At 44.7% G+C, this 15,308-nt stretch overlaps 1 protein-coding gene across 1 annotated transcript in view; it reads left to right on the top strand.

Moving 5' to 3' along the window:
* Positions 1-4,384: 4,384 nt before the first annotated feature.
* RHOJ (ras homolog family member J) overlaps positions 4,385-15,308 on the top strand; it is a 54,319-nt gene continuing 43,395 nt past the window's right edge. The window contains exon 1 of the mRNA XM_054286758.1: positions 4,385-4,607. Within this exon, the coding sequence (XP_054142733.1) occupies positions 4,430-4,607 (178 nt within the window). The 5' untranslated portion in view covers positions 4,385-4,429. The remainder of the gene's footprint in view (positions 4,608-15,308) is intronic.

The following is a 15,308-nucleotide window of genomic DNA, read 5'->3' as shown; positions in this document are numbered from 1 at the left end:
GAACTTGCTACTCCCCAAGGAAGCAGAGCCAGGCACCCCTGTCTGACCCGTGCTGATGAAGATGAAGGTGATGCATCCCCACAGCTCATGGGAGTTGGAGATACTCTGCAGCCTTAGGAATAGATCTGCTGCCAGTAAATCCATTAATTAGCAAAAGGTCAGAGGCACTTCATCAAGAGCAGAGATTGCCTGAGAAACTTGGCTAGGAAGTGCCTCAGGTGATATCTTCACCCCACGGTGCTCATCTTCACTGCACCTGCCCACATCTGCTTGAGCTGCAGTGCCCTTGGCTAGAAACTTGTAAAATCAGCGGGAAACAGACTGGATACCTGAGAACAACACACATTTAAACAAGATTTCCAAGCATTCAGACTCGTTGGCTTTACTTTCTTTTTTTATTTTTGCTTCAGACACGTCTTCCCAAGCTGTAGCTTGTAACCAGCCTGCTCTTATTGGGTTTGTGAGATGGTAATGACTGAAATATTGTGAAAAAAATCTGACCAATTCTAATCTGATTAGTGAAAAAGCAAAAAAAAAAAAAAAAAAGCCCTGGATGTAGAATAAATCATTAGAACTCTCTGACATTTGCTAATGATTACCAATAACCCCGTGGCTTCCAGGCTGAGGCTTGAAGGCAGCTCCCTTGTTCAGAAGGGCTCTTGGGGGAGCTGAAACTTGCGCAGCAGTGCAGAAGGGTCAGCTTAACCTATAGAATTGTCACTTGCCATTTGCAGGTTAACAAATCTTCTGTAAAGTGCAACAGGATTGCCTCAAACTTTACCAGACTGCTGGATGACAGGTCTGGGCTGTTAATTCACACAGCCAAGATAAGTAAAAAACAACAACCCCAGAGCAGCAGAGGGGTAAGCACTCTCTCAGTCCCCTGAGTAAAGTGGTGTAGAACAACGTGATCAAACTTTGCTGAAGCTAAACCAGCTCTTAAAATGTTTTGATCCAGCTGATCTAAATGGTGCCAAACTGAGTTAAAGTCTTGAGATTAAAAGAACATGTGTTTTTAGTCTGGATTCAATTCTTATTTTATAACTTCATCATAACTCCTCTAAAGCTGCGCATATCACTTTTATAGGGAAAGCAAACTGGTAGCACTGAGTTTGAGTTTGGCAGGTCAGATGTCAGCCTTCCTTCACCTTCAATGTAAACTCCTCCTGTCGGTTTATTCCGGGCCATCCTTTATTTAGGCTCTGGCCTTCTATTATCCTCATTGACAGATATAAAACCTTTTATTAAAACATTTTTAACTAAAACTGGTCCCCCACAAAATGTCCCATCAGAGCTTGGAATTGGAAGGGTCTGCAAAGACCTAAGGAGTTCAGGAAGAACTCCCTTGAAAGGATGGTCCAGCATTGGAATGGGTGGCCCAGGGAGGTGGTGGAGTCACCACCCATGGAAGTGTCCAAGAAATTATTGGATGTGGCTCTCAGTGCTGTGATTTAGCTGATGTGTGATAATGGAGCAAAGGTTGAACTCGATGACCTTGGACATTTTTTCCAACTTTAATGATTTTGGGGTTCTCTGCTTCTACGATCATCCAGTTCTGCCCCTTAATAGCACGAGAAGAGCTTTAAATTTTGGAATATCTTTTTTTTTAAAGGGGAAGATAGAATAAAATCACTTTAATCCTCTAGGAAAAACAGCAAGGAAATTTCATCCTTCAACCTCTTGCAAAAGAAAGGGATGTGGGCACAGTCCTGCTGGGACTTGCCCAGCTTTATGATCAGGGAGGAATAAGCCATGGGGATTTTGTTGCAGGCCTAAATCTGGCCCAATTAGCACTAAATCTTGCCTTAACTGGAGTATGTCTGATGTTGAAAAAATCTTGCAGATAGATTAAAATGGAAAGCAAGACAGCCTTTGCTTTTGTCTGATAGAGGCAGTGGGGACCCGAACCATGAATTGTTGGAACGTTTTTCTTCCTCTGGCTCTGCAGTTACCTTGCAACAGCATGCACCTACATATTTGTCAAACTTCCCCCACCAGGCCACCAGGCTAGTAAGCAAAGGCACAGAGGGGATCAGGGTGCTGGTGCCTCCTTAGAGCACAGGCTTGGAGTTTGAGCTTAATTACAACTAGAAATAAGCCCAGAGAATAAATCTCTCTAATGTGCTGCACCTCAGGATAGCCCAGCCAGGCTGCTGGTGGTAGGAGGGATCAGCAGAGCAAATGCTTGGGGAATGGGGGTTCTGATGCCCAGAGCTCACAGGTTTTCTTGGATGAAGCTCAGCCTTGGGCTGCAGTTTGAAACTAGGATGATGCACCTGATCTCCTTAATCTGGGAAACATTTTAGTGATGTGTCTGATGGCAGGTGTGATGCTGGGCCTAACTCTGCCTGCTTAGCTCCCTGTTATCAGCAGGGAGGGGGGATGGATGAGGTGAAGGCACAAATCACTGAATGACCAAGACTCCTGCCTAGAGACAGCAAACAGAGCTGCCTGGGGCTCTCCAGGTGAACAGACAAACCTTGCTCACATGGTTTATCCATCCTCCATCCGTTGAAGTGTTCAAGGCCAGGTTGGATGGGGCTGGGAGCAGCCTGGTCTAGTGGAAGGTGTCCCATGGCAGGGGGATTAGGATTAGATGATCTCTGGTGTCCCATCTAACCCAAATTATTACAGGATTCTATAATTCTACCACCTCTTGGGGTAGGTGCCCAGAGCTGATCTGGCAGAAGTAGATCATTGAAGAGCTCTGACAGACTTAGCCTGTCTAGGGAAGGTTGTAGGTGAGTCTGCTGTGCCTCTTCACTACAAAAAAAAAATTAAAGGGCACACATTTTGGAACAACAGACTTCCAATATTATGGCTGTGTTTGTCCTTACTCCTTCAGTTTGGGGCTATAAGATTTCCTTTCTAAGGCTGTGTGGCTCTTTACACTTCCAGGTGTGCACTGGTGCATCCTTTTGATCCCTCCCCAGGTGTGAGCAGGGCAGGGGCAGTGTTTATCACCGGTGGAGTGCCAGCAGGGGGGTGTTTCCCCCTCTCAAAGCCTCCCAGCCTCGTGCAGGGGAAATGCAGCCAGCAGGATGTGCTGGGCTGCTGCGCTGGGGTTTGTGTCAGTGTCTGGCTCGTTTCTGCTGGAAATTGCAAAATCTTTCCTGTGCATGGAGAGGGAAGTTTTGCCCTTCATGTACACGTAGATTGTTGTGAATTTAAATGGGGAGAAGGCTTAGGAGGCACGTGAAGCACCGGAACAAACCAGAGGAGGGGGCAGGAATTGTAGTTCAAAGCTGGTTTTTCACAGATTGCCGTACAGGGGGGTGTTGGTTTGTTTGTTTAATTTCTTAATTCCTCTAACTCTTAATTCCACTTTATTCTCTCTGACTGTGTTTACATCTTTACATTAGAAGGGGAAAATCTGTCTTTTTTGGAGGAGGGAGGATAGGGAAAAGGCAAGGGAAAAGGCAAGAGTAAGTAAGTGCATGAACTGAAAAATCAGTTATTTATTCTTTATAACAAACACTTTAAAGAGCTATAGCGACAGAAAGTTGACATTATCTAGCCACTATATCTCCTCTCTGCTTCTCCACCTCCCCCTTTCCCTTTCCCAAATGGGAGAAAATACGTATTTGAGATGAGAGGAGGTCGTGCCTGGGATCAGCAGGAATCCCTGGGACAGGGGCAGAGCTCTCAGCATTTCCAGCACTCCCATATTCCAAATTCTCCCAAATCCTCCTCGCCGGGGCCGGCAGCCTGGAGAGCAGCTGGATGGAGCAGAGAGCCTAAAAAACTTCATTCTGCAGGGGGACCTCTAGTGTTTTCCTTTCTCCATGTCCTGGCAGAGTTCCTCCAAAGTACAAATACACACAGAGCTCCCATTGTTTGCAGCCCTTCACAAGCCCACTGATCCTAATATGGAATTCAGCAGGAAACCCATGATTTCCTGACACACAGCAAGCTGGAGAAAGAAAGGAAAAACTCCATTAAAACCCTCCAGACTCTCCTCCATGTAGCAATGAGATGGAAAATGGAGTGGATTTAAAGGAATCCCTGGTTCCTGCGGCCGGGCTGGAGGAAGGGAGACGCGGATCGAAGCCACAGGCTGCCGATATTTTCTGAAGTCACAATAAAGACTGGGAACGGCCGGGCAGGATGAGGATTTCCTGACTGGGACAAACGAAAAAGGACAGATCACTCTTCTTTTTTTTTTTTTTTATGCTACTCCTCTCTGTGTGCTTAATTTATTCACCTCGATGATCCTCTTGACTGATCTGGTAACTGTTAGAAGCGGCTGTGACAGCCTGGAAACATTAGTATGATTTCCTGAGTTTGAGATTTGCTGCTCTCCCCCCCCCCATCCCCACCCCCCTCCTTCTCCAAACTCAGGAAAAGTCAATACAATCGCACTTCATTTTTCCTTCATGTGCACTTGGAAGTCCTGGGAGCAGCAAGAGCAGCGGCAGCAGCAGCAAGAATGAACTGCAAGGAGGAAAATGACAACTGCACTGACGGGAGCAGGAGCAGCACCAAGAAGATGCTGAAATGCGTGGTGGTTGGGGATGGTGCAGTTGGGAAAACCTGTTTGCTGATGAGCTATGCCAATGATGCCTTCCCAGAGGAGTATGTCCCCACTGTGTTTGACCACTATGCAGGTAAGAAAGTGCTTTAAAAGAAATATAATGGAGAGCTGCAGGACAGCCAGGTGGGAGGCAAAAGCAGCTCGAGGAGAGGACAGTTCAAAAGGGATGCACGGGTTACTTCTTGTCCAGGAATGTCATTCAGGCCTGGATGGTTGCCAGGCAGCTTAGATGGCAGCTCATAAAATTGGGACAATGCAGGATTTATTCAGAGAAGTTATTTGTTTGCTTCTTATTTTTGTCTTGTTTTTGGCGAATAAGAAGCGTTAGGGATACAGTTAAATCCACTGTGTTTTGGGACAACAAATGTAATTCAGCCTCTATCACTTTGTATTCTCAGTTAGTTTTTGAAGTTCTGAGCTTTGCAGTTTGCAGTTAGGAAGACTCTCTCTCTAAATATATATGTACATATATATATGTTATCACAATCTTGTCCCTCTTGGCAAATGATGCATAAATTACAATATTTATATCCTATTTAAGGAATAATCTTTGAGAATACATCCTATTTAAGGAGTGATCTTTGAGAAAACCAGCACAGTCTCTTTCCAAGCTGTCAGTATATAACTCTCCTTCCAGTGACGTTTGTTACTCCATCTATAAATAGATTTTAATACTACAACTTGATGGTAGTGAAAAGCAGAAGAGGTGATTGATTTGAATCCTTCATAGTAGGGGAATTTGTAATATAAGAAAAAACCACAAACATAATCAAGATCACCAGTGATATTCACTGCACTGTTGTGCAGAGCAGACCCACAGATTAAGCACAATATTCACAGGCCTCTTTCTGTAGCAATTACTGACTTTGTCCAGCTGTGTCCAAAGTTATCACACAGATGTTTCATAGGCTAAAACTGGTGTTCAAACAGCTGCTTAAATTTTACTATCCCAAATTCTGCTGTTTTTCTTCTCACATTGCTCTTTTTGCTCACAGGATTTTTTAATGAGATCCCAGACACAGATTCTAGAAGCACTGCAAATCTCATTGCTTATCTTGCAGCAGCAGTTGGAGTTTCCCTCATTCTCTCCCCACCTCCTTAAAAACTGAATTTTCATGGCGTGGCTTATCATAGATTTGGTATTCTGTAATGGGAAAAATCCCTGTTTGCATTCTGGCTCTGTGTCAGGTTGAGCAGATGAACTGGCCAAACAAGAGAGCTGTGTAATTGCAGACTCTGATCCGTGGAAATGTGAAGACCTTTTCCTCCACAAGAGTGGGCAGCGTCACTTCTAATGCAAGCGGCTCTCTCTTTTCTCTGCTCTTCCCACCACATAGATTGAGTGATCCCTTTAGAAAAAAACATTTCCACAGACAAGATATACAACATTTATTAAATTTAACATATTGCCTGTTGGAAATATGTGCTTCCATGAGCCAAAATCCCTAAGGGCTGCCTTATACTGCAACAGCACCAACTTTCCTGTGATAACTTCAGACCTGCTCACCCCTTAAAAAATGCTGATCCCAGCACCCACTGCCCTTCTCCCTCTCTCCTCCATACCCTGCAAACACCTCTGCCTATAGGAAAAGCCATCCAATAGCTGGTGCCAGACCATGTGAGCATCAGTCTTGGTGGTTTTGGTGTGAGCCTGGGGGCACAGAAGAGTGCATCACAGGGGCAGTGATGCCAGCCAGGCAGGCTGGCACTTGTGGGGGCACCACTCTGAGTTTCTCCTCCCTAACCAGCCACAGGTGACTCTCAGGGACGTGCTTTGATTCCTTTTCCTCTGTCAGAAGTGTTGGAAATTGCCAAATTGCCACTGGGCTCAAAAGGTACTGAGGGATACGAGGGCTGAGGGAAGAATGGGAAGATGAAGTAGCATAATCCTGATCTCTTTGGGGTAAAAGGAGTGTGAAGGCACTTTTAAATCAAGCCTCATTTTCAGGGTTTGGAGACTTACCCTCTAAAGTATCTCCAGCTATTTTTATCTGCTTTCTTAACTACTATAGCACATAAATAAAAAAATATTTTCAGTGACAAAACTCATAAAGATAAGGGGGAAAAATAGCTCTGTTTATTAACATGCTGTTCTGAGATAATCCCTGTCCAGTGACAATGGTCAAAACTAGCATTGATCACAAATGGAATTTCAGTTTTTTGAGGAATCCCATCATTTATTAAACTGATTTCACTACAAAACTGCACACAGAGTCGAGCAGCAGGAATTACTTCTAGAGCAGAGTGCTGGAAAAAATCCCACTCATAAAAATATTACATGGCATAAAGTATACCACAGCCTATTTAAAATACTGTGAATATTGACTGAGCAAAGAACTCACTTGGAGCAACCTTGCCCCTGAGCTTACAGTTATTAGGATCTTTCATTGGATTTTCCACATCCATCTGCATAGCAGCCCATGGCGAAGAGGAGAGGTGGGACAGAGGTACCATGGTCACAGAGGTACCATGGGCATGGTGGCAGCACAGGCAGCGCAGCACATGGGACAGCTGCACACGTGGACAGAGCCTGAAGGGTGTAGGAGGCTCTGGAAAATCACATTTGAATTTTCCCCAGGAAAATGGCTTATCTACCCCTGTCCTTGCCACTGCTGAAACCAACTGTTTCAGTTTTCCCAAACAAGCTGAAAACATCAGATTCAATGGTTCATTTCTGTGCTGGAAATGCTCACAAGCAATTAATTTCTGCAGATTTTTGCAAAGTATCACTTTCCATGGAAGGTTTTCCACCCAGGCATTATTACCAGCACTGGTGTGTTAGCAAGGGCTTCCTCTTTCCTCACCAGGTCACAGCCTGGTTGTGACTCCTGGGGCATTTACCAATTTACTTCTTCCTAATGGAAAATGTAGGGGGTGGGGAGGGGAAGCATGAAAACCCAAGGATTCCAGTGGTGATCTCAGAGCAGCTTCTCACTGCCACGACTCCAGCAGCTCGGGGGAGACAGTGATGCTCTCCAGCCCAGCTTTGGGAAAAGCTCCAGCTGCACCAGTGCCGTGGCCAAGGCCTTAACTGTTCATGGCCCTGAGGCACCAGCTCTGTGCACTTGCCCTGCTGCCTCTCATCTCCTCAGCTCCTGCAGCTGAAGCAGGTGGAGGGAGCAACAGGAGTGGTCAGAGGAAGAAACAGCTGAGTTCCTGCACTGTTAGATCTGCACGGTGCTTATTCTGTGCCTTTCACATGAAAGAGCTTGAAACCACTTTATAAAAGTTGGGGCCAACCTGCCTCTAGGAAAATCAAAGGCAGGAGCTGAGTGTCACCCAGGCAAGGAGCAGAAAACTCACCCAGGGAAGGAGCAGGTATTCCTGCAGATAACTCACCCAGGGAAGGAGCAGGTATTCCTGCAGGTAACTCACCCAGGGAAGGAGCAGATAAATCACACAGAGAGGAGCAGATATTCCTGCAGGTAACTCACCCAGGGAAGGAGCAGGTATTCCTGCAGGTAACTCACCCAGGGAAGGAGCAGATATTCCTGCAGGTAACTCACACAGGGAAGGAGCAGGTATTCCTGCAGATAACTCACACAGCATTTACAGCTCGGACACAGCAGTGGCTGGCACAAAAAGCTCTTGGTGGCTCACCACGTGTGCAGCTGCACTGTACAAAAGTCCTGACTGGTTATTAGCTCCACACTAGTAATATCCTGCCTCGGATTTCACCCACAGTCCACAAAACCGAATTTCTTCAAGGCCTGTTGCCAGTGTTGGGATGTGACGAGTGTAGAGTAGGATCAGAGCAATGCCAGCAGATGGGGAGGGTAAATTTGTTCCTTGGATATGAAAATGGTTTCTTTCATTGGATGCATGGAATTTTATGAGTCTGGGTATTTCTCAAGGCATTTTGAAGAGGTTTTGCTGGAGGCCAGAGCCCTGAGTAGGTTTCCTTGCTTTGGTGAATTTCCAAATCCTGCGCTGGAAGGGTTTAGCCACAAGGCAAATGGGTGTTTCTAGGGCAGGCTCCCCAAAGTGCTATCCCGGTGACAAACAGGATATTGCTGGCAATAACTGTAACAATGGGCGCTGTTTGGATAGTGACTAGATGCTTCAACATGCTGGCTCCACTCTGTCTTTTGAACATCAAATGCTGCTTTTCCATGAGCAAAGGTCTCTCAGCCAGGGTGACTTGTATTGTGCCCAGCTATGTGAGGTTACAAATGTTTATTTAGGGCTGAGGTTGGACCAACACAAAAACTCAATTCAACAACTAGCAGAGTTGGTTTAATAGTACCAAAGGTAGCTTGCTTGCTCTGTGAAATACATAAGAAAAATGTGTGGTGTTACTTAGGAAGCCACTGAGCATCCCATTTTATATTCACGAAGCCTAAAAACATAGTAATTTTTTAGCATGAAATTTATTTGCCCTAAAATTTATATTCAGGCTTCCTGGAGAGGTGATCATTGTCCCAAGGCTGTCAGTATTTAATAGGCACTTGTATAATGCCCTTAATTAAGTGCTGGGAGTTTTGGTCAGGCCTGAAATGGTGAAGTAGGACTAAATGATCACTGTAAGCCCCATCCATCTGAAACTATTCCATTATATTCCAGAATTTCTTATAAATTAAAAAAAAAAAAACCTCTCCATGCTTAAGGAGCAGTAACAATGGCATGCAGCTAATTTGGCCCACTGTGCAAACAAGGGTGATTGTACTCATCAGATGGCTGAAGTCTGAGGAAAAGAGGGTTGTGAGTCTTAAACTCAACTCCAGTTCAGGCATAATACAGAGATGAATACCATACAAACAGCTTTAGGAGCCAAAGTTGCATCTTTGATAGATGAGAGAGGTCAATCCCTCCAAGGCAGAACTGCAAAGCATCTGCAAGGAGTAGATGGTGTAAATACGTCCCTCCTCCCCTCATGTGTCGGCACAAACTGGTGAACATTTATAAATAGTGAACCCATTTGAAAAAAATTAGCATTGGCATGTGATCAGCTAATTAATAGCATACAGAACAGCTCAGCCTTGACTGGGGCTCTGTAAATTAAATGCAATATAGAAGAAGTGAGACATTACTTACTGTTAGGAGACACGTTTTGTGTTCTTCTATGATGATTCAATGTAATCTGTCTGACTTTGCACTGAAGTGAGCTGGAGCATCACCAGTCTCACAGAGCAGCGATCCCAACCTTGTGGCCAGACAAGCTGTGCAAGAAGGGAGAGTCTCCTGCTCTGGCACTTTTAGTAGCATAGAAGCAGTATGACTGCTCTTGGCCAGCTTGTATCTGTGCAAATCCACAGATCTGTTATATCCTGCCTGTATGTCACAGCACTGACCCAAATCCCTGTTCCTCATGTCCTCCCATAGAGGAAAGGAGTTGGAAGTGGCTGTCAGTGATCCATGGCTGGTTGCTCTCTGTCTTGGGGCAGGCAGGAGCACCCAGGGGAGACAGGCCAAGCACCAGGCAGATGCTCTGCCTTGCAGCCTCTCCCAAGGAGCAGGAAACACCAGCCAAGACATGGCAGAAACCCAAGGGGAGACCTAACATCCCAAATTTCTCCAGCTACAGGCACAAGAGCACATCTGAGCACACTTTTGGTGTGCTAGCCATTTTGAACTGATTGCTAATGCACACTGCTTTCAACCCATCCCTGCTTGCCACAATGTGTGTGTGATAACCCCAAGATCATCACTTTTTTTGGTTTTTTTTCCCTTCTGAAACTCTGACAGGAAAAGACTGCCCAAGTAGATCTGCAATTTCTGCACGGGTGCTGCCGTGAGAGTCTTCACACTGCCACATTCTTGAGACAGTTGTCTCCCATAAACAGTCTTGGTAGCACATTAGAGAAACTCCTCATACAATGTTTGGGGTCATTAAACTCAAATAGATATAAATAGCACTGAAAGAGAGCTGTGATGTTTATTTGCATGGATATGTGCAGTGGGGTTTTTTTTTCCTTTTAATGTTCATCCAGTTTTGATCACACAGATTTGAACTTTAGCCTTGAGACAAGGAAGCATTGACTCTTTTAAGAGCTGGCTCTTGAAACTGGCAGCCACTGAACAGATATGTTCATTTTGCCTCTCAGGAGCTGAAAAGACTTCTCTGCCAGTCTTCCTGGTATCATTCAGAATAGACCAGGGACCTCAATAAAACAATTAAGGTATGAGGACACAACAAACACACCAATGCAATTCTAATGTTTCTACAGCTGGATTTTTTGAAGATTAGTTTTACAGAACCACTAATTCTCAGTCTCCCAACAGAAGGTTTCATTCTGTCCTGAGTCATACAAGTCAGAGGTGATGTAGTGATCCTCAGGTTTTTCACATCCAGGAAGCCTGAACAGTCTTTTTACCGAAAAGATGCCTTTTGCCTGAATCACCATGGTTGTGATTCACACTCATTTGGGAGGCTCCACATACACCCCCAAGCATTTTAGGGCCTTTTCCTCCTGAAGGTGCTGTCAGTGTGCAGAGACCCGAGATAAATATCTGCTATCTCTTCCTCACACACATCCCTGTATTGTCCTGAGCCTGCACAGTCCACTTGAAGCCCATGGAGACAGAGGTGTGTGCTTTGGGTTTCTGTTTCTCAGGGCAGATGGTTTCTGCAGCAGCGCTCTGAGCACTGTGGTGACAAAGTCCCCATTGTCCCCTGCCCCTACAGCTGTGAATGGGGACAGCCTGCAGCACCCCAGCTGCTCCTAACCTTTGCCTCTGGATGTGTTGTGCAGCTTCTCTCAGTGCTGCTGCCACTCCTGGGTGGGTTTTACTTTGAATTTATGCTCCAGAGAGGCCCAGAAGAGCTCTGCACCAATCCCACACCCACCAGGAGCTGCAGCAGCCCAACACAGAGAAGTGATTTCCCCAACCAGTGGATGTCCTTGTGCTTCAAGCACACCGGGGGACAACACTGCACCAAGAATGACACTGTCAGTCTGAAAACTGGGTGTAGAGTAAGGAAACTACAGCACACAAAGGATAGGGCCAGGAATTAGAGGAGTAGATGGAGCAGCCATGTTGCTTTATCCAAATTTATCCAGCCTAAATTCCACCTAAGCCCCACTGTCTACTCTTTTGTATTAGATATGTGGTGCTTGAAGGGCAAGAGGAGTCACAAAGAATACTAAACAAGGAGTTACACCATTTGAATGAGTGTTGGTGGTTTGGATGTAGAATGGTGGGATTTTTCTTAAGGTCAGCCACAGGCCTGAGGGAATGGATTGGAAAGAAGGAAAAGTCAAATGGCTTAAAAAGAAATATTTCTTTGCATGGTATGTGATTAACCCAGGGAACTTATCACTTTGTAAAAGTTCTTGAGGACAGAATTTTAACAAGGTGTGCAAAAAAAGGGGGTTGAACCATGTTATGGGGAGATTGAGTGCTATCATAAGCTAATGAAAAAGACTTCTGCAGGAAATGAGCTGGCACAACTTTGGTTTAGAGTTCAGGACAAGACCTAAATTTGGCCTGGTGAATGGCAAATTATCTTAAAGCTGCCCACTGCTATGTCAGAGATGAAGACACCAGGCTGTGAGTTTGGCCCAACCTGGCACCTTGTGCCCAGGGCTGTAGAAAATAACTTTTTGGCATTCTTCTGATTTATGGATGGGCAAACAGATTTTGGAATTTTGCTTACCCAGCAATGGACTGCTGCAAAGAGACATGAAGGGATTTGAAAAAATGACCCTTTTCTTCTCTACTACTCCAAGATATTCAGGCCTGGTCTTTCCCTCCCCTTGTCATCTGCCTAGCATTGCAGGAGGTGACACCAGCTCAGAAGAACAAAACTGAAACTTGAAGGACAATCTCTACAGCTTGAAATTAATCACATCCACTATCTCAAAATCAATAATTGACTCAGTACATGTGGCCAAGCAACCCACATGAGGGGACAAAGCCACTTTAAGGGTGGTGCCAGGCAGCCAAGCAGATGCTTCACAACAGAAGATTGTCCACATGTAGGGAAGAAAAACAAAAATTCAGCAAAGAAGTCTAAGAAACCAAATTCCTAGACACGAAAACTTCATTTCTGCCAGATGTGTCAGTTTTTTCACTAAGTCCTCACTGCAATGGCTTAGTTACTGATCAAGTCAATGCTAAATACCTCTGCTAAAACTTGCTTCTCATTTTCTGCTCTCTTGATAAACTTGATACTTTGATGACTGCATTAGTGATACATATCATGGCTACTCTGCATCACTGAGTAGATTTTGCCATGCAGGCAGTGCCTTTCCTATGTTCTGAATTTCCATTTGTTATGGCCAGACCTAATGACATCATGGAAATGGCAAGGGATGAGGAAGAGCAAACATATTTCCTTCAATTCTTCTCTTCAGACAAAGTCATTAAACAGTAATGACATCTCCTGTCAAATTAATATTTATCTTTGCAATGAAAAAATACAAGTTTTTTATATTTCTCATCTGCTTTTAAGAGTGACCATTTGCCATTCTCCACTTATATTGTCCTTGTACCCTGAGCTATGGGTATTCCACCTAAGTCAGGGAATATGTCACTAAAGAATGAAAGTTTTAGGAATTGTCACCCAATATTTTATGCTAAGGGGGAGTGAATTAAGGAATTCTAAACAGTATTATTGAACGAGTATTCATTTCTTTTTTTCTCCCTAAATAATATCTGGGGAAATTAGTTTTAAAGTAATGTCTAATAATTAAAAGATTACCAAAAAAAGTTGATTTACCTTATTTAATATCTAACATTATTTGCATTCAAAGTGAGAGGTCTCCCTCCTTCATAGATTTAAGGCCAAGATAAAAACCTTCTTCTTAAATGGAAAGTCATATGTGAGGCAAGGTGGCTTGGAAGAGTCCTGGGGGCATGGTCACTTGCTGGGAGTCATTGTCCCCTAGGTGGCCCTCATATCCAAAGGGGTGTTTGGGGTCCCAGGGAAGGCCTGAAGGACCATGACAGGCTGTTATTTCAGTTAACACAGTTCTCCACATTCAGTGTGGGTCCAGCACTGGTGTTGCCCCAGGGTTGCCTTTTTACCTCGGGAACTGGCACAGCAATGAATCCACAAATACACCAACCCACCCTCAGGGGAAGAAAAGGCTGGAAAAAAGCTTTCACTGACAGGAGAAATACTGGGGGGAAAAAAACAAGAAACAACTCCCAGAGGAAGGAGATGGACAGCTGTGAAAATATTTCCAAGCACAGTGGCACGGGAGGCACAGTCAGGAGGGTGATGGCATTGGAGCAAGAAGGAAAAAGCAGCACAGTGCTGTGCCAACATCCTCACTCCTGGTTCAGGACAGTGTAAAAGTATGGTCAGCTGGGGGCTGTGTACAAATCGCCAATGGGATAGGACTGCTGGGAACGTGCCTTGAGCTGGTTTATTTTCCACATCAGTCTCATTACATGGTTATGAAAATGGGAAGATGCCACCAGCTCACATCCCAGGCAGCAGACCAAGAACTTAATGTTACAACTTACTTTAAAAGTTTTTTGACCAATCCCACAAAGCAAAAGCATATTGACAGTAGTTCCATCAACCACTATAAGCACACATACCTTTTGTTAAAACAATTCTTGGTTATTTCAAATACAATACCTACTTGTAAGCCTTAAAACACAATGCAGAGAGCTCCATTATTATGCTTCAAACTTCCTAATATCTTGCTAGATAAACTTTTCTGTAGCTTAGGGAGTTATTCTAGACCAGCGTTAATACACAGACCATTGTTCTATTTGTCCTTGCTTTTCTACTTTTTAAATAATTTTTCTGCTGACCTATCTCATGGCTGCTGTTTAGCTCTAATCATAGTTCTACTGTCTCTGAGGCCTGCCTTTTGCAGCTTTCCCAAAATCATCTGATTTTGTGGATTCCCACATAAAAGTGTCTCATGGAAACAACAATCCCAGGGGTGAGCACAGGAGCCAGCACTTGGGCACCTGACAGGGTTAAAGAGGGCTGTGCAGAGGGGCTGGGCAGAAAGGTCCTGGCACAGAGCAGGAGGATGCCTGACATGACTCACTGGAACTGCTTTCCAGCCCCTGCTAACAGAGGCCACGTCTCTCACTGAATTCTCTCTGGCCCTGACTCCAGCTCTAACTCTGAAGTAATGGCATTAACAGTATCTGCTCATGCTCAGCTCTCTGCAGACTTTAAGGGAAAGCACAGCTTCAGCAATGAGTGGGAAAACATACATGTTCAAACATAGCATTAATTTCGGTCCCCTGGGAGATGGGACTAAAAGAGCATCTATTTGCAATAATATGCTGCTCTGCTGAGAACAGACTTAAAGGAAAATCCCATAAGGTTGGAAAATGTGTTTTAAGTTCACAAACTGTCTCATGCTCCATCTTCAGAGCTGGCAGCCATCCAGGTGCTGTGTCCTCACAGGCCAGACCCTCCTCATCTAGGACACACATGGTTTCTGAGCAATGCCCCCAGCTCCATTTTAGAACTGGCTTTCTCCCATAACTGGTGTAAAGTCAACATCTATGTCTAATTTTGGGAGCCCAGTTGCTGAAGTCTCTGTCCACAAGCAGCAGAAATGCAGAGACTTGATTTTTTATTTAGAAGTCGAGGCATTTCCACGAGGGAATCTCAGCTCTGGCACAAACTCACACTGAAAATGCCTCCTGAGACCCTCTATTTTATGTTGTCTGTATCAAGCAGTGGCTTGTGGCAGTAATGCCCAGGACCTCATGCTGCCCATTCCAGCTGGGTTTGGGCCGGATGATCCTGCTTCCCAAATGGCTCCACATGGGCACACAAACTTCCCTGAGGGCTCGTGGTGTATCTGCATACAAATCACAAAATAGCCCTAGAGAGTTGTTTTGAAACTGC

The sequence above is a fragment of the Melozone crissalis genome, unplaced genomic scaffold, assembly GCF_028551555.1.
Source record: "Melozone crissalis strain CALT ecotype California unplaced genomic scaffold, PUWL_Pcris_2 ptg000056l_1, whole genome shotgun sequence".
Lineage (NCBI taxonomy): Eukaryota > Metazoa > Chordata > Aves > Passeriformes > Passerellidae > Melozone > Melozone crissalis.
Note: the sequence above shows the minus strand (reverse complement) of the source record. Positions and strands in the feature narration are given on the sequence as shown.